We start from the raw sequence: 27,898 nt of genomic DNA, 5'->3' as shown, positions 1-27,898 counted from the left end.
TTTCTCTTGTTGGCACACGTTGTGAATTTGAAAAAACACTCGTCACATTCAAATTTGCACTCGTCAAGACAAATCCACTTCGAAAAGATCACTGTAATCGAACAAAATCTCCAAGAAGGTTCTTCTCATTCTCTTCTAGTGGCAACGTAGTGTCAATGACAACGGTATCTTTTGAGTCAACATTGGCATCGATTGGAATGGATACCAAATTCAAAGCATTGGCCAACATTTTTGCTTTGAGTCCATAATTCTTTGACAGAACCAATGATTGATTGACACCAGCCAGATCTGGCATTAAATTCACTTCTAACAAGTGAGGATGTATCGTTTCATCAATAAGAATGTCATAACCATATAATTGGAAACATCTGTGACGACACGAGTGAAATAATTCGTCTTGTTTTTCAGGATTTAAAATAGTAGAGTGAATCGATTGCAAAACGAGTTCGTCCAATCGACACCACAACTCTTTCCATTCATGTTGAAGAAAGTAATCTTTCAAATCTGACAGGTACATGTTAGAGAAAAACCCAAAATTTTCAATAATGGTTTCATTCTGAACCTTATTCTTCTTATCATTGACCGAGTTGTTGGTAATGTGCATGAAATGGTTGTTGAGGTTATCTTTGGAGAGTGTATAATCCTCTGAGGCAAATCTTACAATACCATCTCGATAGAAATAAATTCGATCTCGTTCTTCATGATGTCTTTTTCCCACAACCAATACGTACATTCTCAAATCGAACTTTTTGTTATTAACCAAGAGTGGATTAGTAATGTATTTGGAGACGACAATTTTTTTGTTCTTGATTTGTTTCATGACATTCTCATTCAGTATCGTGACACTACCAGTATTGTGTTCACATAAAATAATGTCAGCCACGTCAGAAAATTCGTGTTGTATCACTTCTCGATACGATGAATAGATGGTAATGCCGCGCCCTTCTCCCGATCGATGTGGCTTGACAATCCAAAATTGATGATTGTCAACATATCCAGAACCATGATTCAAAGTTGCATCTTGTTGTTGCTGAGAGGAAAACCTCTCTTCTTTTGCATATTGTAAAAACAATTCCAATTGTTGGGGTAAATAAAACGATGGTGGTACATATTTGGATGTAAATTCTACCTTTTCACGTCTACTCAATGACGACGGTGATACAGAATTTTCCAACTGGATCAATCTCTGAAAATTAAGAGCCATCAAAGATTTGTTACACAATTCATGACTATTTGGAAATTGATTAATCAATGTGTATGAAGGTAATTCATTCCATTTCACAATATTATATCTCGGAAATGTGTGACCCCAAAATACTGCCAAATAATGAGTAGATTCATCCATCAACGATGAAACCAATGTAAATCCATTTCCCTCAAAAGTTCTCCGAAGAGCCGATTCTTTTAATTTTAATTCTTTTGCCTTTGAAATCCAATAACATAATACTCGCGAGTGTTTTTGTGTTTCTTGCAATTTTTCTTCTTTATGAATGTTTTCCAAATAAATATATTGAGATTTTAATTCATCAACATGAGAACTTACTTGATGATTCAGTTGTTGTGTTGCAACATTGGAGGAAGAACATTCATCCAATAATGATGAAGTGATGAATTCCTCATCCTTCTTCTTCTTCTTCATGTTGTTATTATTATTGAGAATATTCATTCTATACTTTAATGTATATTCCAATAATTGTTGACTTCGTTTTTGAACATGTTCTAAATCTAAGCCTTCTTCCAACAGATGTTCATAGGGACATGTTTTTCCACGTTTACAAAATCCGTTCCGACGAAAGTGCCAACAAATTCCCTTGTTTTTGTGAATACAATGAAAGTATTTGAAAGAAGTCGTCGTCGTCGTAGAGGTGGTGGTGATGATGCTTGATGGAGATTCCAAACTGTTTGACATTTTTTTTGAATACAAATTTAAATTCAAATTATACTGTAAATTATTTTTGTATTCAATATTGAAATATAATTTTAAATAATTTATTATATATACATATATTATTATATATATAATTATTATATTATTATATATAATTATTATATTATTATTATTATATTATTATTGATCCCCTTGAATCTTTGGAATGGTCCTTTTTGCATTTCGCAAATTGATCAAATTTTTCATAAATCTCAAAATTGGTTGCCTTTTCTGATGTATTTGTCACTCGTCAAGTATAACGGTTGACAATTCTTTTTTCAAAAACAAATAGAAACGAGAGCCCATCGTCCTGTCATTTTAGTTTTCATTCGCATGTGGACGACAAGTGGCACTTTTTCATCCTTTAAACCCTTCTGAATGATTTCCAATCTTTCTCATCATCATCATTAATAATAACAATCATCATTGATCACTTTAAAATGGGAATTGGATCCTCGCATCGCAGTGAACGTGATGCATCGCTTGCCAACATTTCCTATTCCTCTTCTTCCTTGACAATGATTCAAACTAAACGTCAGCAATCATCCTCCTTCTCCTCCTCTTCACAATCATCATTATTTTCGAATCATCGTTCGAAAAGTCCGATGACGACGACGATGACGAATCAACAACACGTGATGCCATCGACTCGTGAATCTGATACTTGTCAACAGCAGCACTTGTCACCGAATTTAGAAAATTTAGAAAATTCTCTTTCTCCGTTATCATTGGCCTCTCATGATGCTATCAATAATACTATTGATAATAATACTATTAATAATAATAATTCTAATAATAATAATACTAACACTGCTAAATTACAACATGTGGAAATTCCAAATCGGGAAACTCTTCAGCATTTCACAGATTATTATTATTCCATGTGCGTTCCAAATGATTGGCGAGTGGAAGTTTATGGAGGTCGAGGTGGAGGAATTGTCATTCGTGGTGGTCAACCAACAGCCAATCATTCTACTACGAATACAAATAAGAATTCTATTAATAATTCTAATAATAATAATTCTATTCATACAAATAATAATAATACGACTCCGACCTCTGTAAATCAAACGGCAGAAGTTCATCCATATTCTACAACAAACAACTCAAACCACTCATCACAAGCAGTGACTGGAAATTCAACATCTTGTCAAATGTTCCATGGACAAAAAATTTATTTTTCTTCCTATGATAAAAATGTGGAAAAGGATTTTATTGAAATTTATGTCACCTTCTCTCCAAATGATATTGAAAAAGAGGCCAAGTTGGCCATTGATGACATTAATCAAATGGGAAAACAAGAAAGTGATGATTATTTTGGTAGTTTGAAAGATCAGACAACAAATTCTTTAAAAAGATTGCCTTCTTCACCTACCATTCGACAAGGAATGTCACAAATGTCACAACAAGCAGGATTTTCGAGAGTTATTGAACCAAAAATAGTTAAGGGAATTACACACGTGATTGGAAAAAAAATTCAACCCGAAAAGAAAGCTCTCTATTTTGTCATGCAATTTCGACACGAATTATTACCACAAAAATTATTGTACAAGAAAATTTATTTTATTCAAGAAGGAAATGGAATTATTTATTGCTTGACATTGACAACTACGAGAAGAGAACCAGAAGATGTGATTGGATATACCTCCACACATATCACAGATGTCACAACCAATAGTCCTTTATTGACAAGTAGAGAAAATCAAAGTGCGAGAAGTGCAAGATCTTCTTCGATACCTGCCATTTATATTGAATCCCATGCATGTCACACTTCACAAGATTCCCCAACATCTGTGACATCCCATTCAAATCGTCACAGTAAGAATTTGAGTTTATTGGCAACATTGAGCACTTCAGGTGGTGGTTTCGACTCTTCGAATTCAGTTCAATCATCTCCAAGTATGAACGGCGATCACAACAGCAACACTTTATCGACCAATCCACAACCCAATAGTGCTCGAAAACGAAATTCCTCATCTGGTTCAGCGACAACTTCCAAAAAGACGTTTATGAAAATGGTGACCTCTGCATTGTCCACATCGGCCATTGAAAGTGACAATGGAGATGAAATGTCTATTTTGACTGGGTTAATTCCATCATTGTATCCATCCATGAGTCAACAACAACAACAACAACAATCGACATCACAGCCACAACTCATTGATGGAGGAGTTTGGAGTGACATTTTAGTTCGTGAGCTGTTTGTTGGAAAATCTTTGAATGAGTTGAAACGAAAGACGAGTAATATGGATGGAGAGGGTGTGATTATTCATGTTCCAATTTGTTTTATTCCTTCTTTGAAATTGGAGACAGATGGAGAGCAGGAAATTATCAAACATTATGGAATTTCAGATTTTGGAAAGAGAAAGCAAGATTATAAATTAATTCTCTACCATCCCATTCAATATTTAACGAGAGAACAATACTTGAAATCGACGAAAGAGGAAATGGTTGAAAATATTTTTGTGACCTATGTTGATTTTGTAAAAAAGAAATCTGAAAAGAATTTAATTGAATTTTATTTGACAGGAGATGCGTGTGGAAATTGTGCACAACTCGAGAAAGAAATTGCCTCTTTGACAAGGAACGAATTTGAGAAAAATAGTGGCAAATTACTGAATTATTTCTATGACAACATATTCAAGGAAAAGGTGAAGAAATCGTGTTCCATTCTGAAAGAGAAAGACATGGAATTTTATTCTTCAAGTGAATCAAATCAAGAAGGCAATAACTCAATATTCACAAAGCCAATCGTTCTCAAGGCCAAATATTTAGAATTGGACGGCAACACGTATTTCGGGAATACTCTCAAGAAACAATGTTGTTTGGTGGAAAGAAATTTTAAAATTTGGATTTTCACCTACAGTTCCACAAGCAATCTAATTGCTAGTGAAGCATTTCATGCCATACTGTCCGAAATAAAATATTCATAGCATTGTAGGTAGTTGATGTTATTTTATGAGAGCTCTCTATGTTTTTATTGTTTGGGCTTGTGGTCAAGGGTCTCTTCCAAAGTCTTGTAAAAATCTAAAGCATGAGCAACTTTGAAGGTCTTCTTTGGAATTTCTCTGAACCAATCCAATTCTCCAATTGTTGAAACATCGAGTGCATGTTCTCCTTGACCCGCTTGGAAATATTCAGGTAATGGTAAATCTTGCAACCAATCACATAAATCCGAGTCTTTTTGAGTAAAGGTTTCTGATAAATATTTAACCATTGCATCTCTCATGGAAGTCATTAACATTTGGCAATCAATATATGGCACAACCTTTGTCGATAACTTGTTTTTCAATTCTTGTGACAAGGGTTCCTTGTAGTTGTCGTGTATTCCTGCGAAAATATCCAAAGTCAAATGTTGTTCAAGAATTTCAAATAAATGATCCAAATGCTTAATTTGTAGACTTTGAGATAAAGAACCAAACAATTTTCTTGAATCATTGATCATTAAATCCTTTTCGAGATAATCGACCAGATATTTTTCCAAAAATTGTACACTCACTCCTGATTCTGCTGAAATTGATGATTGAATAAAGTGAATGGCCATTTCAACGTATCTAAAACAAGAAACACATCGTTCGGATCTACCACCTGGTCCTCCTAATTCATTAATGACCATTTCTTGCTCCTCTTGGCTCAACTTGTCATTAGAAATCTTTGTATTACGTTTTTTAAGTGCAGAAAACTTTTCTTTTGCTCCTGTCGTTCTGATTTCTCCAGTGAAATCAAGCATTTTGATTTGAATTTCAATCAGTGGTTTTCCTAAAAAGAAATTGTCAACCAAGTATGTCTGAATAAAGGCAAAGTCGTAAATAATCTGTTGTGGCTTTTCAAAACTGAGAGAACGATTGCAGTGATCCTTAATGAAAGGAAGTAAATGACGTTCCAAGGAAATATTAACAACATGAACTGGTGTCAATTCTCGACTTGTCACAACACGAATATCTTTCGATTCCATGTTGAAATATTCTTTTGATATCGACTCTGAAAGTTTGTTTTGAACTCCAACCAAGTAGTGAACCAATGCAATGCCAAAGAGTGATTCATCCTTTTCAGATGGTACAATGTAAATGAGTGGCTGATCTTGAGACATTTTAACCTCCTTCATGTGATGTGGAATTTCTAAACATTCATATCTCTCCACTAGTTTGAAGACCGAATTCCAAGCTTGTGAAAAACATTCAAAACATTCAGCAAACAGTTTTCTTTCGTTTTCATCCTCAATGGCAGAAATAGTTTGACGCACAGTAGTGTTCAGAGCATGTTCTCGGCGAATTCTCTTGTCAAATCTCTTGCACACTAAACGATACAATTCAAAAATGCTTGGTAAATAATGCATAGCTTGAAGAGCTACCATATTATCAACAACAAGTGTTAATGCCTGAAGGCTGTCTATCGAAGAAGTTTGTTTAAGGCTATTCATGAAATGCTCCAAAGTAATGTTCTCAACAGGCATGAAAATTGATGGAAGTAAAAGATTTCGTTCCTGAATAGAGAGAACTTCTTGGTCTGGATACATGTGTTTCAAAAGCTTACTATTTGTTAAGGTGATGTTATGTTCCCTTCTTTCTCCGTTGTGTCTTTGTAGTGCCTCTTGAATAAATGTCATCATACGATCTGGTTTAAAATTTCCTTCAAGTAGTTGCATGCAAAAATTATTTTCGAAAGGTCGTCGTTCATCTTTGTTTGTTAAGGTGTTAAACCGGAACATGGTATTCAGTGTGGAAGCTTTGCTAATAATTAATGCAAATGTATGATGCAGGATGATGCTTAAATCCTCTTCATTTCGTCCTGTTAATTGCGAAAGAATGTGCCAATCATTCATGTAATGTTCCATAAAATATTGATTAGCATCTCGAGGATTACAGTATTGAGTATTGATGAGTATTCGAGTATTATTGTTGAAGAAGACGCCACTGGAAAAGAGTAAGCCACTCATGATCAATCGAATCAATCTAAACTCAGTTGAGGACAAATCTCTGTTGGTGCTATGAACATCTGCTGGACTGGTTTCTTCTGCAGCACTTCTTGCACAATAATTCAAAGGAGTATTGTCTGCATTGTGGTACTCTCTGTTAGTATTTAATAGAATGTGATTGCCTCCACCAATGGGTTGACCACATTCTCTGCAAAAATCGGTAACCCATGCGCGACCACATTCAGTTATGATGTATGCATGACCATTGGGGCACGTGTAGGTCTTTCCTCCTGTGATTTGTGTTAATGTTGACACAATGTCATCATTCATGGTTGGGAATAGAGTGTTGCGAAGTGGAGCAATGTCTGTCAAGCAGTGAGAGAAAAATCCCATTGCAGGAGCGTTCAAATTCCATAGGACCATTGCAATTTGGTGAATGAGACATCGCAATAAATGAATCTTTGACATGGGTGTTTCTGGAGTGACTTCAAAGTTAGGTATTTTGTTCTCAATTAATCTTTCCACAATATGAGAAACCGAAATATTTCCAAACACAACAAGCTTGGCTTTGTTATTCCTCATCCAAACAAGCAAGTGATGATTGTTGTTTTGTGAAATTTTATGTCTCAACGTCACATGCTCCAGCAATGTCATTAACAGCAAGGCACAAAAAATATTTCTTGAGTTTCTTGATTTCTCATATAATGTGTTGAATAGGGTATCAGTTTTAGCATCTGATACACGCAATTGTTCCAAAGCATCTCGCATGGTATTGTAATTCAAATCTGCATTTGGTAATTGTTGATACAAGGTAGCAAAAGGATTCGAGTCTGAAAGAGCTCCATTATCTGATATGAAAATAATGACTTCTTCTCTTTGTTTCCATGTCTCGATAAATTTCATTTGTTTTAGCAAGGGATGATAATTAATCATGTTTCTAGTGGCAGAAAGGCCAATGACTTTTGTCAATTCTCTCAAGAAAAATACGAGAAGGGAATAATTATTTTGGAATAAATTATCGATCGTTTCTGTGAATTCCAATGAAGGTTCCTTTTTGCTTGTCACATACTGTGCAAACCATCGCACTGCTACCTTACAGGAACTAATATTTTGCAAAAATTTCAGTATTTCACCTGGAAGAGGTTCCACAGCCTTGAGGTCGTCCAGTTTTTGGTGCAACAATTGTTCCTTGTCCGATTCTTCAGTCATGGATGATTCCATTTCGTCTTCCAAAATCTGTGAAATGGCAACAGCAAGAGGGAAATCTGCGTGATTAAACTCTGAATATAATCTTGAGAGTTGCTCTTCTAATTCATGTTCAATAATAGCATTAATCTCATGATTTTGCTTGCTCAAAGCAAACAACGATCGAATGACGGAGGACCTGATTGAATCGTTGACAATGAATTTCAATAACTTGTTCTCAGATAAAACCTTTTTGTTTTCGCTCAAATACTGTACGATGGTCGAAATAAGGGAAGTAGACAATTGTTCAATGTTTTCGGATTGCAAACAATATTGAGTTGTGAATATCTCAATCAATTTGCTTGCCCTTTCAATAAAAATATTTTCTTTGGAAGACATTTCTTGGACTTGATCAAGATGTTGATCGCACAACTCAGCATATGTTTCCACTGATGATAAATTAACACCTCTCTGGCACCATCCACATGGTTGAAAAGGGGTTCCATTTCGCGTCTTTCTTAAGCAAAAATCGTGAGCGCATTCAGTACACACATATCTGGAACAGCATTTAGTTTTTCTCAGTTGGCTTGGTTCTGGAATCGAATAGCAAATGAAACATTCGAAATCTTCAGCAATCTCAGATCGACTAAATCTCTTGTTAATATCAGTGAGCGTTTGAAGAAAATCTATCAACATATTAGGCTGCTCGAAGTGAGTTGTTTCTGAACTTGACAACTTTTTCCAATAATTTTCACAAATGGACACATCCAAAGAATCCTCATCAATTCCTTTTTTGAATGCCAAATCTTGTAAGAATTTGGTGAAGAAGCTTATACACTTCCATGTATGATTTTGTTTGACATAGTTTGATCGAGTGTTATCGCTAACATTTTCTGTGAGCATGCTGCTTTCAATTAATTGTCTCAGCAGCCGACAACACTCTGATAGGATCTGAACTTTGGAAACCCAACCTCGACTCTGTTCGATCTCTACTAATGAATGCCAGTTGATGGCAACAGTGGGGTTGATTACATCTACCACTAATTGATACAAGAAAACGTCACAATCAATAATTGATTCAAAGGTTGGAATATTATAGATCAAGTTTTCAAAAAGTTTAGAATCTCTAACTAGATCCAATACTTGGAAGTATGTCTTGATTCTAGGTTCCTGTGTCCAATACGCAACCTGCAGATCTGTAATAGAAAACTCACTGTTGTTTCTCAAGTCCTTATTTACAATTTCCATGACCAACTGTTGACATTCATCGTGAGACAGTGTTGAGCTTTTGAAGCCGTACATGATGAAATAATCATGAATGAACCGTTCAGCCATTGAGTAATTTAAATATTGCTTGTTCTCATCAATCATTAGATTCGATGAATTGTTGTTAGTAAATGTATACTGCAATAGATTTGGATATGTAAATTCGAAATTCTTTTCTAACTTCTCCAACATGCTGTCCTTGTCGTTGCTATTTTCAACCATGTTTTTCCTTACGTTCTCGCTGACAAGAGAAATTAAAAAACTGAATGGAAATTGAGAATTAAAGTGAGGAATTTGTGTTCCGTATTGCACATTAATGTGCCCGTGTAACTGTTCAGAAATTAGTAAATCTTGAATCATTTTCGGTTGAACATTTTGGTCGAATATTTGCAGCCACACTTCTTGAACAGCATGGTCGCTCAGGAGTGAAAAGTTATTAAACCTGTCGATCAAGCTCAGTACTGCTGCAAACGTAATGAACAGTTTCTTGGAGATGAAATATTGCAAAGCAGAGTTCAAAGTACCACATATCTGCAAGAGTTTCTCGTCTTCTATTACCTCCAAATACCATCGATCGTCGTGCTTTATAGTAAGTTTTAGCACATCTAACATCTTTTCCTGAACGATTTCATAAAATCTATTTTGTGGGTCCGATAATAAATTCCGGATTGTAACAATTTGTTTTTGAATAGAATCAGGAGTTCTTGGATATGGGTACACAATTCTCGAAAGAGAGTTGTGTAAATTTGACAAGCTTAAATCCATGATGGGAATTTCAGTAATAATCTTGCTCAATGGTTTGCTCACCAATGTGTACATATCAGGAAACACCGCTTTTGCATATGAACAAATGTCATCTATAAATACGTAATTCCAACGCTTGTCAAAATCGAAGGTGAATCGAGATTCTTGAATGGAAAGTCCTCTAATTAAATTCACTACAATGACCACATTACGAATCTTGGAGGGATTGTCTTTGATGAAAAGTTCACGCTTATTTTCACAAGTGTATTGAGCGTAACGAATTCTTCGAACAGAGGAAGCGTTAGGATCTGCTAAAATAATAAGCAATGATTGATCGTCATCTGAATTGAAAAATTGATCTAGTTCAGAATTAAGGTCTGCTGATGTTTTCAGTTCATGGAGTTGAATGAATTTGGTCATCATTTCTTCATTCTTCACAAAGGTAACGTCGTTTCTAACCAAATTTTCAATATTAATATCGAGAGGTGAGTATGTCATCACAACAGCTTGAATACCGTTCGATTTCGTGTATGCCCATTCTTCAGGATGTGAAAATACCTTGTTTAAAAATGACGAAAGTGAGCTATGGTCTTGTTGGGTGAAATATTTTTCAATAATTTCCCGGTTGCCAGACTTTACAATGTATTCAGGTGACGCAACCCACAGTAATTTCTCAATGGCATTGAGGTACACATAAGAAGTACCTTCATCAACCATATTATCCATTTCAGTGGAATACAATGCTTGAACTAAACTTTTAAGAGATTCATCATGGCATCCTACAAAAATTTTGGAAAGATTTTGAAGTCCGTCCTCAACCAAATTTGAAACAAATGTTTCTAGCATGGACAAGGAAATACTATTTTCTTCTGTCATGAAATCAATACGGTTGAAGGAATGCTTTTCTAATCTATTTAAAAAAGGTGCCGCTAGTTTGGAGTATGCATCGCTGGCCTCTGCAATTACTATAATTCTAAAGTTGTCATGCACAGAACATGTCACAGATTCATTTCCAAATGCCAATCTTGCAAACTTCTTCTGCTCAACAACTACATAATGTTGATTCAGTAAATCATACAAGCTTTCATAAAGAGATTCACAATGTACAAGTACTACCGTCCTTCCGTCAGACATTGCCAGCTTGATCTTTTGTAATTGAAGAGATAGAGTGAAGTTATCATTATTTTCCATTGGAAAGTCACTACCAAAAAGTACCAACGTATCCGATAGCGAAAGTATATTGTAATCGAACAATAAATTCAAGGCTGCATTGTTGTGTGTTAACAGCATTAGATGTCTGGCCATGGTACTATCTTTCAAGTTCATTTGAATAAGTTCCTTATTTGTTGGCTTTGATATTTGACTTGAACATAGGTTGATACCAGTTTTTGTCTCGAATATTTTCAAGATTGCATGCACTTGGTCCTTTGGAACTCCTCCAAAATTACGCAAAATTGCCAAAAGTAATGCTTGATCAAAGCTCACCACTTTACCGTCATATTGCATCTTATCATTGACCACTCTATTCAAAAATTTGATGCATTGGTAAAAGTCTCTCAATCCGAAAAATAGTTTGATTTTTTGAGTGTTAAAAAGCTCTAAATAGCTTTGGGCGATACTTTCCAAGTAATTGTTCAATTGCAATTTTTTAACTCCAATAATACCTTTCGCAGTATTTTTTAAATCTTTCGCTGTTGGTATTGATCTGTAGAGAATACTCATTCTATGTGTATTAATACAATTAGAGAAATCATGTTGAGGATATTACTGAAAAATTCGAAATAAAACGTACCTGTTCATCTTTGAGCTGTCCAAGCTATAGTTACTGATTGCAATGAAACTAATCTTCTCCAAGTCTTCCAACTCGTGATGTAAGATTTTTAAAGGTAAGTTTGGAGAATCAGCCAAACTGATTTCATCAAGCAATACGACAGAAAGTGAAGAGTTTCCTGAACTTTCTTCAGCGTAACGTCTTGCAGATCTAAATGTTTGAGCAATACCTTTTGCTGTTGACAATGGAGAACATTGATAAGCAAAAATATTAATATCTGGTAGATGATGCAACCTTTTGTTGGCCGATGCCTTTCCCCTCATTGCCTTTGAAATCAAGTCAACGGCAAGAGATTTTGATGAACCTGCAAAACCAACCAATATGATTGGGATGTGGTTTAGAAGTGCTAAAAAGAGCATAAAACAGTTCTCTGTTAGGGCCTCATTCAAAGAAATACCTTCTCCAGGATTGAGCTGAGTTGTCAACTCTATTTGATACTTGGTCGTTGTTTGAATAAAGAACTGAGGTGTGAGTGAAGAAATTACAGGTCTTGCAACATTATAAATCTGTTGTAGATAGGATAGTCGTTGATCTCTGTTGAGTCTGCTGTAAAATGTAAACGCTAAAGTCAAAACAAGACACTTCAAAAAGTTAATATTGTGAATATTAAAATCTACCAGTTGGTTATCCAATTTGATAATGTCCCAAAACACTGAATCACTGGCTTTTTTGTGCTCTTCGAACAGCCACGAAAAAACTTGCACGGCTCTCTTCACATCTCTTAAGCTCACCACGCTGACTTCGTGCATGGTATCTCTAATGAATTGTTGGGAGGTGCATATTAAGTCAACAAATACATCTAACGCCAGATTTTGTTGAGCATGTGTCACATAGGAACGCAGTCCCTTTTGCAACATGCTACGAATATAGATTCTTTCTGTTTCGATGGATAGAGAACCAAATTCATACACATGATCAACAAAACTATCTGGGAGAGGATGAACTCGGTACACTAGGTTTTCTAAAGGATCAGGAATGTTCTTGAATGATGGATGTTTGTACAAAATTCCACTTTGAGACTGAATAACGGCCTCAATCCTTTTAGTATGTTCGTTCTTTAGACGGTATGGGTTTAAAGCGCAAACAATCTTAATGTTTTTAGGAATTGGAAGGCCATTCAATACACGATCACATACAATCTCTTTAAGAATACCAGTATGCGCACAAGTATTAGATTCATCAAAGAAAACAATATAATTTGCCATCTCGTGGCTATTTGCTTCCTCAATAATTGGATAAATGAAATCAATAATATCTTTCTCAGTATGACCACCATGAAGCGTAATTCGTCGAAGATCCATATCCAATATTTTACAGAGATAGGCCATAAGAAAACTCTTTCCACATCCGGTTTCACCAAGAATAATCACTGGTAGATTGCATTTAAATCGTAATATAATTGCAAACATTTTCATCAGATTATCTTGAGTAAGTACGTAATCGCTGTTTGAAATCTTTTCTCTTAGGGAAATGTCATAATATTCTGCCATTCCATGAATATAACCTCCATTAACCATGGTCAAAAATTTAAGCCCTTGCACTTCCGTTTCTATTTGTCCATTTTGGGTTAAGCTTTTGTTAAAATCGAAATTGATGTCCAATCCTTGCAGATGAAGAATTTGTATTTCCTGTTCACTGAAGAACTTTTTAACTGATTCTTGACTCAGAGAAATGACGTTGAAACCTGTAACACCCAGATCTTCTGTCGCGAATATTAGCACCGTATGAGTGGAGTGTTCCCATTTTCGAATTGTTGAAAAACGTTTGGCGTATTCCTCTAGAGAGGGATTGGAAGTGTTGAAATTAAGAACTAACTGTCTCATAGCGAAATCTTTTGTCATTTCCAAGGTAAGAGCAACGAGAGAGTGAGGAATTTTGGCAGTTAAGGGCTCATAGCTTGGAAGCCAACGCAGCATATCATATTTCGTAATTGACTGGAAAAATTCATAGGTGAAATCAACAAAATTCGTAATTAGACCGTATGATGGTTGCCCAGTATTATTACAATATCGCATCAAAATCTCAAAGCATTCTTGTGGATCCAAATATTCGTCATGTACAAAATTGTTAAACTGTTCTGGATTTGAGAAGATACCCCTGTCGAATGCTTTCAATATTGAGCAAACAAAAATAAGCTTGTTGTTAACGGTTGAGATAATTCTTCCCAACTCATCTAATTCAAACTTTTTCTCTGTGCTCAATGTTTCAGCGTTCACTTCACATACATGTTTCGGTAAGAAATTGCACAAGGGCACAAACTTTTCAAGAGTAATATTTTGAGGAGCATTAGGGATCTCAATCAAAATACTATCAACCTCTCTTCTGTGATACACCTGTCCATTATAATCAGATATCGACCCAACTACAATAAGCTGAAAAAGTATGGCATTTACAATACTGTCAACATGTGATGAAATGTTGAAATAGAGAGTAACAGGATGATTTCTGTTGGTTTTCTCTTTTAGTTGAGAAATTAAGTTTGAAACATCAACACTTTCTCTTAAAGAAATAGAAACTAGTTCCAACTTGTTCTCAAAGGCATACTTGAGTATTGAATGTGTTTTACCAGCTCCTGAGTGCTTGGACGTATAAACAAAGGTGCCACATGAATAGACATTGCAAACTTGTGAGTAAACTTCAACCATTTCGTCGAAGGTGAGAGCAATGGCAGCCCCATCAAACCTGAAATTAGAAAAGGCATTGACAATACGTTGGTGGGCGTTACCCGAAACAATGACTAAAGGAGGAGCCATCTTGATATCAGGATTGTGAAGGTACAATTTCAATTTGTCAACCACTTGACATTGCGTTGTATATGACAGCAGATGGACATTCGATAAAGTAAATATTCTCCTACTAGCGAAGGATTGAGATCTTGTTTGGGACCATCTCGTAAACAAGAGTAAAATATCTTCCAATTTTGTTCTACTATTGCACATTAATACTTCATACATTTCAGGTAGTCTTGATTGCACTGCATACAGTGAGAGTACAACTGACTCAACCTCTTGTTCATTTTGGCAGGAAATCGCAAACACATTTTCAACATCTTGATTGGATTTAGTGAGGGATAAAGCAATATCTTTTTTGGCAGAAAACGCAATGGCTCTATCTTTTTGTAAAATTATGTCTTCAGTGTCACCGAATAATGTGAACAGCAAGGTTCCAAGGCTTTCTAGTACAGCGCACGAAAAATCATTGTCTACAGCTATGAAATTATACTTGTTTTGCCATTCTGATATGAACAATTCTAAATGTCTATCGGAAAATTCTCTTCTAATGGCTTTGAACATGGAGTGTAGATTTGTAGTGTCGTTGCATTCAAGCCACTTCAATATTTGTCTGAGCTCTCGCATGTTAAAATAGTTCAGATATGGATATTTTTGTCGAATATTTTTGATATCTATCTTCCATGCAGAGTTAAGTATGTCCAATCTATTTGCTTCATTTCTAAGCTTTTCAATTTCTTTCTCGACACTGTTTGGATGACTAAGACAAAATTCATACTCATAGTTGTCAATTAATATATTTCCATTCTTGATCAATTCTGTCACAGATTCTTTTAGGTTCAATAGAATATTAATTAATTGAATGAAGCGATTCATTTCAAAATCTAGGTTTTGATGTTTTTCTTTTAACTCTCGAGGAACAGACGTGTTTAGAACCGTTGTACGGATATCCAACAAGTCAGATATGGTAAATGTTTTGGTCTTTGAAGAGTTTGGGAGTGTGTATGTAATCAGGTCCTCAAATGAATATTCATTTGACGTGAAACTTGATTTCGCTGAAATTTTGAAAGATCCTGACTCCATAATTTCCAGTAGTTTGAGAAGAGAGTTGACAGAAGGACTTCTTGTCTTGTCTCTAAATATTTGTTTCACAGACTCTAAATTCTTTCTAATAAACGATACATCTTGAATTCTTCTTTCAATTTCTTTTGAATCTTTGTTAGAATTAAGGGACCTCATGGTCTGTAAGAAAAGTTCACATGAATTAAATTTCGTTTCTGGATAAACGATATCATACAAATATTCACGACAGCTTATTAAAGAGGCAAATGATTGAAGAGTGATAGCATCATCAGCAGTGACTTCTCTGCAAACTCTTATAAGTTCGTTGAATTGTACTGTATTATGATGTTGCCATAGCCATTCAAGAAGATCATCAGATTGGTCCAATACTTGAATGAGATCCAACTCGTTCTTACTCAAATGTTTTAGAGCTTCTTTGGCAGCACTGATAATGTCAGCAACATCGAAAAGAGTTCCATTCTCCCATTTTTCAACAAAAAACTTGTCGTGTAGAGCTGTCAATCCCATGAAATACTTATCTTCAAAAATGGAAGAGCTAAAAACTTTGCTAAACTTTCTCAAGACCTTAATGACGAGAGGAACATAGGTTTTTTGCTTTGCAATGAATAGGAAGCTATGAATGATCTTTGTGTGATAATCGCACCATTCTTTCGAGTCTATGCTATACGCGACTAGTTTAAAAGAAGTAGCATTACCTTCAACGTCGCCATCTACTTTGCAAGTGGTTTTGAGAAACCTCATCTCGTTTTTAATGTCTTCTTCTGATTCTAAACCTGCGAATTGATGTTCCATTTCTTGGAATGAAATGGTTTTCGCATTTAACTTATTGTACAGTTGGAGCCACTTGTTTATCATCAGCACAAACACTCTATTTTTCAGATCTTTAACGGAAAAAACGACCTTTTGAGCAGAGACTTCAATGTTCATGTTGGTGTTGGCAATTTGAGTCTCTTTTTGAACAACTTCGTCAATTGTTTGATTCCATATTTGCAAAAATAACTCTGACTTGCATAGGTATTGAAGCTCGTTCAATTCTTTCAAGAAAGGTTGATCATTCAGTAACAGTTTGATGCTATCAAATGGAGCACGTTGTTCAATTGAAATGTCCAAGCGTTTTAGAATATCTCGTAACGACGAGCTATCAACGTGTTCGTTTTGGCAATAATGATTACAAAAATCGTGTGTTTTCCTTTGTAAAGAGATGAATTGAGCCACCTCATCTTCAAGTTCAACCAATGTCGGAAGGCTCAATACAGCTCTTCCTGTGGACGTTGCTAATTGAACAAACTTTTCCTTATTATTTCCCTCAAACAGTTCTTTCAACATATCAAGATTTGCTCTACGGTCAACAATTGCGTTACACCAATGGTCGAGCAATTGATTTGCTTTTTCAAGCTCTTCTGTGCTTATACTGGAGTTGCATAATGTAAAACATCTACACCACAATTCTGAATGGTTCAAAAGTGATGTCATGCTTCCCTCTGTGAATATGTGCCTCGTAATGTGTTTGACAATGGAGTGAGCAACCCTACGTCGTTCTGTGATGGCAGTCTCCAAACCGTTGAGATGTTTTTCAAGAAAATCCAACAGCGAGTTCAATGCTTTGGATGAATATCCCATTTTCTTACAAATATCAAATGTCACATCCTCTAACACTCTGAAAAACAGTGTGCCATCTTGCATAGATGTTTTTGCCTCGAAATCCAGTAAAATTTTCAGCAAGTCTTGATTTGTCACTGATGTAAAATAATAGTTGCTCTTGAATGATTCGAGTACGCACAACTGATATTCTTCTAATTTTAGAATAGATTTTGAAAGACGAGATGACATTCTTACATAAAATTCAAGAATTTCGAGTAATTTGAACGATTTCCGAACCAAATATGTGGAATTCTTTTTGCTGAATATTTGCTTGAACATTTCTTTGAGTAGTTTGGAAATTTTCTGCATATCATTCTCCCTACAATTATTAACGAATACATCATCATCAAAGAAGGTGAAAACAATATCAAAAATTTCAGGAGCAAAAACATGATCGACGGATCCAATATTGCCTCCTGATGAAAGTGTTGCATTGGAAAGTAACCCTTCCAATAAAGAGATGGATCGTGTAAATGATTTCTCTCTAGAAATAATACCTTTCAATATTGCAAGCTTTTCTTTTGTTCCATCTGTCCATTCTGTGTGCTCTTGCACAAAGGTAGTAAATGATTTCAATAAAACGCTATTGAGTTCATGTTCGTTAGCACATTTCAAACATCTACCAAATTGTAAAATCACCTGTACGTGCTCAAAAGAGGAAGATGCCAGCTGGAACAAGGTCGAAATAATGATGGAAATTTGGTTTGATGTTACAAAATTCATGTGTTGGCTGATGCGAGAACTTCTTTCTTCCACTATGGCAAACAATTCTTTCATTTCATCATTAAACCTTTTCCTATCAGTATACATGATTAACGTATCAAGTTGATTAAAGTTTCCATGAAAAGATGTGCCGAATTCGCTATGAATGAAGGGAGAAAGTAGTATCCAAAATGAAAAACTTTTCTTTTCAGAATGCTTCATAAATAATCTTATCAATTGTTGAACACTGGATTTGAACAATATCTTGATATCGTCCAAATAGCTTGCATTATTGTTCGTCTTTGAAGATTTGATGTATTGTTGAGAAAGAACATGATTATAAATGGCTGAAATCGTATAAATATCTAAATATCGCAATAAATACACAGCATCCAGAAGATTATCCAGGTCTTTTAGAGAAGTGAGAGCAAATAGTCTTTCAAAAAGACAAAGAATCATGATTGCTCGACATTCAACGTTTGTGGTATCTTCCCCAAATTTTTCAATATTGTCAAGCAAGAAATTTTTCAATTCAGTCACAGTAGAGTCTCGAAAATAGTTTCTTTTGGCAACATATCGTTCTGCCACTTGAAAGGAAGTTTTTCCAATGGTTGTCAAATGCTCCAAACATTGAAAGAGACCATCTAACCGTTCATAAAAATAAATTAGTTTTTCTTGTTGTTCTTGAATTTGTTGATGCAGAGTCAAATCGTCCTTGTCATCACCGCGCCTATCATCTACGGAACTACTTTTCTCTTGAGAAGTTTCGTTAGCAATGGATAATGCATTCAAGAATAGCTCTTCCACAAAAGAAAACAAAACTGAGCGCTTGGACTGTGTGAATGTTTGAATGGCTGACTTTAACAATCCTACACTTTTCTCTTGTTTCGGTTTAAATTGAAGATATAAATGTGAACTTTGTTTCTTCAGCGAGTTTAAAAATGTCACACCACTAACTTCCTTGTCAATGTTCACAATTTTATCTTTGGGATCGACGAGCAACACTTTGAATTGCAAAAAACTTAATTTTCTCGGAAGCAAAACACATCCAACCCAAATTTCTTCATTAAAAGAAGATTTTTTCAGCACAATTAATTTCTTGGTCGTGTTTTCCTTCTTCTTCATCTTGGAGAAGAACGATGTCGCATGAGAGGAATTTTGATAGAGAATACTAATTTTCGGAGCTATATTCGATTGGAGATCGTCATCCTCATCTTCGAAATAAACACTCGGAATGAATACATGGAAGTAAAGTACCATTTGGGTGGATAGGTCCACATTGGTATCTACCCCTTGCATCATTGTCTTGCTACTCTCTGGATGAGGAGATTCCATTGCCTTCATGGAAGTCTCCATGGATGAGGTCAATGAGACTTGAGTGGCATTTTCTTCTTGGTTCTCGGATTTTGTTGATGATGATGATGAAACCCGATCATTCATTTTGCGTTTCTTCAACCTTCTCGATGTTGATGAGAGAGTTTGTTGTTGATCCACATGTGTATCAATGACCTTGTAGTATTGTTGTTGAGACTGTTCTTCATGTGGTTTTGATTGTGGTGATGAGTTGGGGATTGAATGTTTATCATCATCACTATGAGGATCCAATGATGAAGGATAGGAAACCTCTTGATCCAGTTCTTCTGAAGTCGTGATCATTTCAGTTGTTGGATTGTTCTCATCATGGTGATGGTCGGATCCTTTGGTATTCATTCCATCTCGGTCCTCTCTGGTTCTTACCAATTGTTGTTTATCGTGAGATGATGGGCTCGTATTCACCTGATAATTAGCAATACTTTTGGGAAGAAAGGAAGCATCGTCTTCATTGTCCTCTTGCTTTTGATGATGTTTTGGAGATGCTCTGTTATGGTTGTTGTTGTTTTTGTTGTTATTGGAACGAACCGAAGAATTATTTACAAGACGTTCCGATGTGGATGATGATGAAGCAGATGGATCATCACGATGATGTTGTTCTTGTTGTTGATTCTGTTTCTTCTTCTTTTCTTCTTCTTCTTGTTCCTTCATGTATCGGAGATAGTGCGGATCGTTGGTGGGCAACATCTTCCTGTTGTCGTCGTCTTTCAGCAATGAGTACAATGGTTGTTGTGTTGCTATTTGTAGTTGTTGAATTTGGTTGTGCAATTAACCACACTCAATCAGTGGGCAATGATTGATCAACAATGATTGCAACAAAGCGAGACAAGAAGGTTGTTGATTTTTTGAAATTTTGAGGACGGATGGGAATTCTCAATCACGTTTCTCACCACCTAATGTTCGAACACACGCGTTTCTAATCATGATTCATTCTTCACTATCGAGAATCTAAATTTGGCAAACTTGATCAAAAATCCTCACAAAATATCGAGCCAGAAAATTCTCATGATCACCTTGAAAAAACTATTCATTGAGAAACCCCAAGTGGATGTATAAAATGAATCATGATGCCCTTAATCTAATATTTTCATTTTTGGATATTACCTTCATTTAGAAAATTCTGTTTCAAAATTAATTCCCAAAAATTAACAATGACCTAACATGCGCATCTTTGATTCTCAAAAAAATCATCACTTCATCATGTCCTCCAGTAAGGCCATTAAAAGTATTTGTGTGATCAATGGTGGTGGTCGATTGGGTCGAAATATTTTACAATCTTTGGTGAATATTCGAGAAAATAAAACTAAATTCCTACAACAAGGAGAAGATAATTCCAAGACGCTTTATTTGAGCAGTACGAATTCATCGTTTAAAATATTCACATTTGTGACTCCTGATCGTAAGGATACTTTCAATTCGGAGAAATTTGTGAATCAGTTGGATGGTGTGACGGTGGAGAGAACTGATCAATTGGGAAGAAAGGAATTGGTAAGTTAAGGTTATTTTGCCAAACATGACAACTGACATTTTTGATGAACAGAAAGATCGTTTTGCCAAGTATGACGTCCTCATTAATGCCACTGACTTTGAAAGATGTTACAATGAAGAAGAATTCGAAAGCAATGTCATTGAGGCTTGTCTTGAAGGTGGAAATGTCAAACGTTACATTCCTGCAGATTTCACAGTCGATTTTATGAATTTCCAAGATGGGGAATGTGAGAAGATGGACGTTCGTAAAAGAATTCGTTCCTTATTGGAGAAGAATCAAGAGAAAATGTCTTTCACCTCCATCCTGAATGGTGTCTTTCTCGAAAGATTGTTCGATCCATTCTATCAATGGAAAATTCTCAATTTGGAAGAACAATTAGTGGAATACTATGGCAAAGACAATTCTGAAAAGCCACCTGTCATTGACTTTTCTCTGTATCCAGAAGTTGGTCAAATCTGTGCCCTCACTTCCACACTCTTATTCGAACAAACTTCCAACATGATCATTCCCTTTGTTTCCAACTCCTACGACATGAATGAATTGGCAGAAATGCTCACCAACAATTTGGGACATGGTAAATGGAAGGTCAAACAAATTGGAACTCTCAAAGATTTGAAGCTTAAAATTGCAGAAAGAAAGAGTCGTCGCGTTCAAAAAGAGGATCAACTCGTCGACGAAGATTTCGCTTGGGACTATTTGTATGCCATTTTCAGTGAGAAGGGACGCATTTCGAAAACTTCCTCGAATGACAAGTCGATTAAGGATGTTGTGGAGAGATTTTCCTCCGTCATGATGCCAGAAAGAGCTGAAGAATCAACCACTGGAATGGAACGACGAGACTTGTTCCATCGATTGGTGGGAGATCAACAAATGGATAAAGAGACTCTCACCAAGATGTGTAGTAGTGCTGGATGTGGTTACGTGATGGGAGCAGATGCTTCAAAAATTAGACCCACTGGAGCACCTATTAAGGAAGGACCTTAAGAAAAACAATTTCACATTTCGAAAAAGATGATCCACAATGGAATGGTTGGTTGATTCACAACTTGTTCATTAGTTTGATTCTGACAATACATTTATCAAGTAGTGAATAAATCATTGTGAGTGTTCGTGCATGTCAATGAAACTAAAATGTCACAAAAACTGTCAAGTGTTTTCTTTGCACATTCCGCATTCCTTACTGCAAGATTCTTCAAATTCATTCGAAAGAAGAGTATACTCTGAAATAAAACATGTTGAGACGGATAGCGAAGAAAATGATATCCACCAACAGTCAATTCATACCTTATGTGAATCATTGATTCTTGTTGTGAATTTCTTTTGAAACGGACTAAATACGCTCTATTAGTCTTGCTTATGTTTCCCAATGGATTTCCAACGATGAGCGTTCCAAGGTTTTCATTCACATAAAATGTTGATACGTCAGAACACATGACTCTTTGTGGATTGAAGTATTGGTTATTTCGTGAAAACCTGGACAGGTTCAATTCTTTGAATTCGATCGATTCGAGATAACACCATTCGCTAAAATAGACATTTTCATTTTCTAATATCAATGAAGCATGACGCACGCCACAAGCAATGTCTTTAACCTTCAATGTTTGTTTTAGTTGTTTTTTTGAACCTGTTTCAGAGTCTGGTAAAGGCAATGCTTTGAATTGAACTTGTTCCACATTCATTCATTTGGATGAAAAATCCAATAAATAAATTTCATGTGAGAATGGCATCGTTTCCTTCTCCACAAAAATCTCTACTGCAAGCTCCTAAAATTAGCTTCTTTCTTTTTAGATTGTTTGGTTTTTTGATTAATTTCACATGGTGATTGGGGTTTTTCATATTTGAATGAGAGGGAGGAATTGTGAATATTTTTTCGTGGGTTTTGTGGAAATACAAATTGATTCCTTTTGTCACAAATTAGAAAATAATATGCTGACGGTCCAGTGAAAATATTTTGAATTTCAAAAGTAGTGTTTGAATAAGGACCAGAGAAAAAATTATTTAAAACTCATTGAAAACCATCCCGCAGGTTTAAAACATCATTTTTCATTCTTAAAGCAATACACTCCCAAGAGCAATGAATACTCTTTACACTCTTGACAAGAGTTTTTAGTCGAATCTTGTCCAATAGAACTATGCCCGACGAAGAATTGGTTTGAAATCCAAAATAATGAAGTGGAAAGCTTCCCAAATATGAGCTTTTGTTTTCCAGTACATACAACTCGTTGGTCATTGTTTGAAATACAGTAAACGTTCCCCCACAAACAACAGCTTTCATCACGTCACATCGAGAATTGACAAGTGGCAGTTTCACTTCATTGATTGCTTCTTTCAACCTCACCTCCGTTAAGCTTGGACGAGAACCGGGTCCCTCCAAGAAAAACTTGTAATAATACAAATCTGATGGTGGTTTCGGTTTCTTTCGATTTGAATTTCCCATGGACAGAGCGGAGGTGATGCCAATGGTCAATGAGGTTTCTTCTTTCAAATGATTTTTTTGATTATTTTGTTTAAGGATGATCTAAATGAGCACTTTTGCGAACAAATTTGTAAATGGAACTCCTCTTCCTGATTTTCAAGTATATTGTTATATTAATTTTTATACTGTATATTAATTTTTTACTGTACATGTATCAATCGATACTCCAGAGCCATCTCGAACAAGGCTTTCATGGATGCCTTCAAATAGAAGTTGGTTAAAGGTGAGGGAAATGAATTCGTTGTTTTCACAGAGAGGTCTTTCTTAAGTGTCGCTGAGGTGAAATGTGTCTCACAAAGTTGTGGAGGATCAATGATTGAATTGGATGAATGAGTTTCTGAAGGAAACAGTTCAGAACTTGTGGAAGTTTCGTTCACTAGTTTCGAATGATGATTGTGTTGTGTCATGATGATTGGCAATGGAGGTTGGAAAGATTGTTCTTTCTCAACTTGAAATGAATTCTTGCGGATTGGAGGATTTGCCTCTTGTGGAATGTTGAAAGGATGGAATGTTAAGGGTCTGTTCTTCCTTTGGTGAGAGGTGGAATTTCCTTTTTTGTGAATTCCTTTAAGGTTGGATTTGTCATTAAGAGATTGTGGATTTGACTTTTTGATTTGAAAGGGAATCCACTGAAACTTGTTGTCTTTTAAACGAGAATTGTTTGTTGTTGATAAAGAAATTGTTTGACTATTTTTAGGAAGGTTCAAAAGAGAAATTGCATCAGTTGTTGAAACGTTGTTTGTTTTGAAGGCAACTGACAATTGACCATCTCTCTGATTGTGTTTCGAAAATTGGGAGCCATTGATGACACGGTTTTCACTGGGACGATGATTTCTGTTACACATGAGAGAGTTCCTCAACGCCACAACTTTGTTTTTTTATGTTGTGTGAACCAGAAGAGTGTGTAAAGACATGGATTCCTTCGTTGTTGAATGAAGGATGATGTGTTTGTGGGAAGTGACATTTCGCAAATGCTGTTCATTCATAAAGATTCACAAATGTCAACAGGTCCGAACTGAAAGTTAATGTTCTTTTAGATCTGTGTCTTTGAAATTTCTCAAAAAGGATGCGAAACCAGTTTTGGAAATAGTGTTTCAACCATTAGTGCGAGCATGTGTTGAGTATAAGGTTATAACATTCCAAGCATTTTGCTTTTTTAGGAAATTACGATGGATTTTTTCGAATTTTCCAAGTCCTAGACATTCAATTCAAAAGCTCTTTTATTGAGATGGATATTCGTCCTTTCTTTGTCTGTTGTTGTTGGGGTTGTTGTTGAAATTCCTTCAGTAATTGCTCTTGATGTTGAGCGAGTTCAACTCTTTGTTTGCTTCTTGTCATAATGTCAACAGCTGGCAATTCTGAATTTCCTTTCTCACCATCTACAACCACCAGTTTGCAATTCTTCTTCAAATGATCTTGATGATAAGAATTCATCATTCTTGTTTTGGAAGTCTGATTCTTTTCCATCTGCAAGGAGTTTTCTGATACAGATGCATCATGGTCCGATATGAACTGTTGTTGTTTTTGTTGACACATGGGATGATGTTTCAATAAGATTGTTTTTGCTGCTTGGTGCAAATCCTCATGAACTCCACACATGAAACCCAACAAGAGGGCCATTCCTGCTTTCAGATGGGATTCAGATATTGTGATGGAACTGGTATGATTAGTCACTTCATGTTGTTGAAGTGTTGTTGAATCATTATTCGCTGATTCTTGTGATATATAATGTTGTTGAGAAGAACTACGAGTGGTGAAAGAAGAAGAGAAAACACCACTTGCTGATGATGACATGTGTGAGGATAAATTGGTTTCGAAATTAAGAATTTCTGGACCTCTTGGTCGATGATGATGAATCATCTCCAATCGGATGGAGGTGATGGTGGCGGCACTGGATGGTTGAAGAGTTTGATATTGTTGGTTCCAACATGGAGTGTACCAAATTCGAGAGATTGGGTGAATGTAATCTTTTTCTTGACGTTGTCGTGAGGAGTTGTTGTTGCCTGTGGTGGTGAGGTTTTTCAATTTTACCTTTTAGCGATAAAAAGGATGAAAGAGAAGTGTCAACATGATGTTCGATTGATGTTGAACGTTGAGGTAATGATTGTGGGGATTGTGGGGATTGACAAGAGAGGTTCATGGCCACCATGTTATTGTTGTTGGATGATGGTTGGTTTTTTGGTTCATTACTACTGACGTGATTCTAACCATTTGTGTCGAAGAATGAGGATGATGTGTTGGTGAAGGAGGAGGAGGATGTGGGACAGAATTGAGGTGGGTTTCTTCCTTTGCGACCCTTTCTATTCGTCCGTGTGAACGCTTGTGGTGGTGGTTGGATGTTCAAAAATTGTGAAAAACTGAAAGAGCCATCAAAAGGATTTTCTGAAATTCCATTTTGTGAAGGTCGTGTTTGGCGTCGTGTCATTTGTGATGATGAAGAACCATTGTCATTGTTGAGGTTGTTCAAAGATGTCGTGTCCATCATCAGAGAGAGAGCGAGAGAGAGGTGTGGAATGTTTTGTTGTGAATAGTGTTTGGAGAAGTAAATTAATTGAATTTCTTCATTCTTTAATGTTGTTTTGTGTGGTGAATTGAAGAAAGTGTTTCTCGACATTTTGAGTTCACATGGCAAGTGAATATTCAGATAGAGTTCGTACTAATCAGGAAGACTTTTTTGGTTTGTCGGAGGAATATGCGCATATTCCAGCGCAAAAACGAGGTGAAAAGGGATTCAAAAATTAACAAATAGAGACATGTGTTCAAAGTTGTATACACAGGGAGACAAGTGAAAGGCATCAGTGTCGCATCAAGTGTTGTACTTTTCTTCCATGTATAACCGTGATGCTGCTGTCACATGATTTAATGTCGAAATGATGCTTCACATTCGCACATCATCAACCTTAAAAAGAACTTTGAGATCTATTAAACTAATGTCAGAGTTGAGACTCGCAAAAATTCACATATTCAGTTCAATTCAAAAGCTCTTTTATTGAAATGGATGTTCTGACTGATGTGATTGGTTTTTTAACTCTCTCTGCTGTTGACTTTGCAGACGCATCACCATTGTTAAATGATTGCAATGAATGAGGCGAAGAGTGGTTGTCTTTCATTATTATTTCAGATGGTTGATGATGATGTTTGTTCAGTATCAACACTCCTGCTTGTTGCCACTCTGGTTTCACTCCTCAAATGTAACCTAAGAGAAATGCTTTCATGGACGAAGTGGATGGGAATACTTTTGGTAATAATAATTCTGTCCTTTTTTCTTCTGGTATCGATGGGTCGCAATGTGGTTTTCTATCCTTTCGAATCATTGATGCATGTCGAATGTCATTGAGTGTATGGGAGGAGGAGGAATGAGGTTCACTTCTGGACACGGGATTCTCTTCATTTCTCAATTCGATCGATGTTGTCTTGTTCTTCTCCCTAAGATCATACTTGTGAAGAGGACACACCTTTCCATTGTAAACTGTATATTGAGTGATGGTTTTTAACTTTTTTGGTTTGGAAATTTTAAATCGTGAGAATACTGGTGTGTTTGAGTGGACATTCAACTCTTGCTGAGTTTCGAGAGAAGATTTGTTTTTTCCATCTTCATGTGATTGTTGTGAACATGTTATTAATGCAGGTACCATTTGTTCTTCATCATCATTAACATGATAGTCATTGTTGTTACAAACACTTGGAGTTGTTTCTTCGTCGGTCAAAGCGTGAGTAGATGGCAATGAAGACATTAGAGCCTTGTTTTCAATTGTGTGTGGGACGAAGCGGAAAAGCATCGAGTAGTGTCGTGATGTGGTCGTTGTTAATTTGGGTATTTTGTTGTTTGTGAACTAGCACAAAAGAAGAGACAATTATTTCTTAATATACATGATATAACTTCCTCCTCCTTCTCTCAAAATGTACAGAGGGCCTAAAATTGCTGAGAGAGACGATCTCTTGCGTCGCAGCTGTCTTTCCCTTATGTTCTTGACTGCCAATACAGTATTATTATTCGTCATTACAACAGACGTCCACATCCCAAATGGAATCTTAGCACCATGAGATTGAATTTCTTAATGCACTCCATGCACACTTTTCAGCTCAATGGCAACCTATAACGATAGTAATCTGAAGAATGTAAACTCCAATATTTTCCACATTTTCCACCTCCATAATTGACTTTCCTCAACAATCGGATGATGGTCCTGTCGGAACAACAACAAGGCTGTTCTTCTCTCTTTTTAAAAAAGAAAATAAAAAAAACCACAATAAGATGGTCTTAAAATGTTCATTTTTTTCAAAGCTCAAATCTTCCCAAAATTTCTAAAAGTAAACTCTAAGAAGAGGATTGTTTGAAGCTTATTATTATTGAACAACAAGAACAACCAACACATGATGAATCCAATCACCAAACTGCGTTATCTTTCTGATTCGAAACATGAAAGAAGCAAATGAATTTGCACGTCAGGCTGAAGTTGAAGAATGTGAGAGCATATCACATTCAAAATGTTTTTATGTTGTCGACACAAGGAAAACTAACTCGCATCTCTTGCTCCC

General features: G+C 35.9%; 7 protein-coding genes across 7 annotated transcripts; 2 read left to right on the top strand and 5 right to left on the bottom strand.

Moving 5' to 3' along the window:
- Nucleotides 1-88: 88 nt before the first annotated feature.
- Nucleotides 89-1,909, bottom strand: FDP41_012546 (uncharacterized protein; the record flags this gene model as incomplete). The annotated part of the gene is made up of 1 exon (XM_044703077.1): nucleotides 89-1,909. One exon carries the CDS (start codon nucleotides 1,907-1,909, stop codon nucleotides 89-91), a length of 1,821 nt encoding a protein of 606 aa, XP_044565999.1.
- A 458-nt stretch (nucleotides 1,910-2,367) lies between these two features.
- Nucleotides 2,368-4,860, top strand: FDP41_012545 (uncharacterized protein; the record flags this gene model as incomplete). Its single annotated transcript, XM_044703076.1, has 1 exon — nucleotides 2,368-4,860. One exon carries the CDS (start codon nucleotides 2,368-2,370, stop codon nucleotides 4,858-4,860), a length of 2,493 nt encoding a protein of 830 aa, XP_044565998.1.
- Nucleotides 4,861-4,904: 44 nt separating this feature from the next.
- On the bottom strand, nucleotides 4,905-20,081 carry FDP41_012544 (uncharacterized protein; the record flags this gene model as incomplete). Its single annotated transcript, XM_044703075.1, has 2 exons — nucleotides 4,905-11,760; nucleotides 11,830-20,081. The coding sequence occupies 2 exons, from the start codon at nucleotides 20,079-20,081 to the stop codon at nucleotides 4,905-4,907; spliced, it is 15,108 nt and encodes a 5,035-aa protein (XP_044565997.1).
- A 513-nt stretch (nucleotides 20,082-20,594) lies between these two features.
- Nucleotides 20,595-21,867, top strand: FDP41_012543 (uncharacterized protein; the record flags this gene model as incomplete). Its single annotated transcript, XM_044703074.1, has 2 exons — nucleotides 20,595-20,882; nucleotides 20,935-21,867. 2 exons carry the CDS (start codon nucleotides 20,595-20,597, stop codon nucleotides 21,865-21,867), a joined length of 1,221 nt encoding a protein of 406 aa, XP_044565996.1.
- Nucleotides 21,868-23,499: 1,632 nt separating this feature from the next.
- Nucleotides 23,500-24,204, bottom strand: FDP41_012542 (uncharacterized protein; the record flags this gene model as incomplete). Its single annotated transcript, XM_044703073.1, has 1 exon — nucleotides 23,500-24,204. One exon carries the CDS (start codon nucleotides 24,202-24,204, stop codon nucleotides 23,500-23,502), a length of 705 nt encoding a protein of 234 aa, XP_044565995.1.
- Nucleotides 24,205-24,562: 358 nt separating this feature from the next.
- FDP41_012541 (uncharacterized protein) lies at nucleotides 24,563-25,219 on the bottom strand (the record flags this gene model as incomplete). Its single annotated transcript, XM_044703072.1, has 1 exon — nucleotides 24,563-25,219. The coding sequence occupies one exon, from the start codon at nucleotides 25,217-25,219 to the stop codon at nucleotides 24,563-24,565; it is 657 nt and encodes a 218-aa protein (XP_044565994.1).
- A 1,325-nt stretch (nucleotides 25,220-26,544) lies between these two features.
- Nucleotides 26,545-27,138, bottom strand: FDP41_012540 (uncharacterized protein; the record flags this gene model as incomplete). The annotated part of the gene is made up of 1 exon (XM_044703071.1): nucleotides 26,545-27,138. The coding sequence occupies one exon, from the start codon at nucleotides 27,136-27,138 to the stop codon at nucleotides 26,545-26,547; it is 594 nt and encodes a 197-aa protein (XP_044565993.1).
- Between the last annotated feature and the right edge of the window lie 760 nt (nucleotides 27,139-27,898).

The sequence above is a fragment of the Naegleria fowleri genome (genome assembly GCF_008403515.1).
Source record: "Naegleria fowleri strain ATCC 30894 chromosome Unknown tig15, whole genome shotgun sequence".
NCBI classification, from domain to species: Eukaryota; Heterolobosea; class Eutetramitea; order Acrasida; family Naegleriidae; genus Naegleria; species Naegleria fowleri.
The sequence above is the reverse complement of the archived record's forward strand: the minus strand, read 5'-3'. Positions and strand labels throughout refer to the sequence as shown.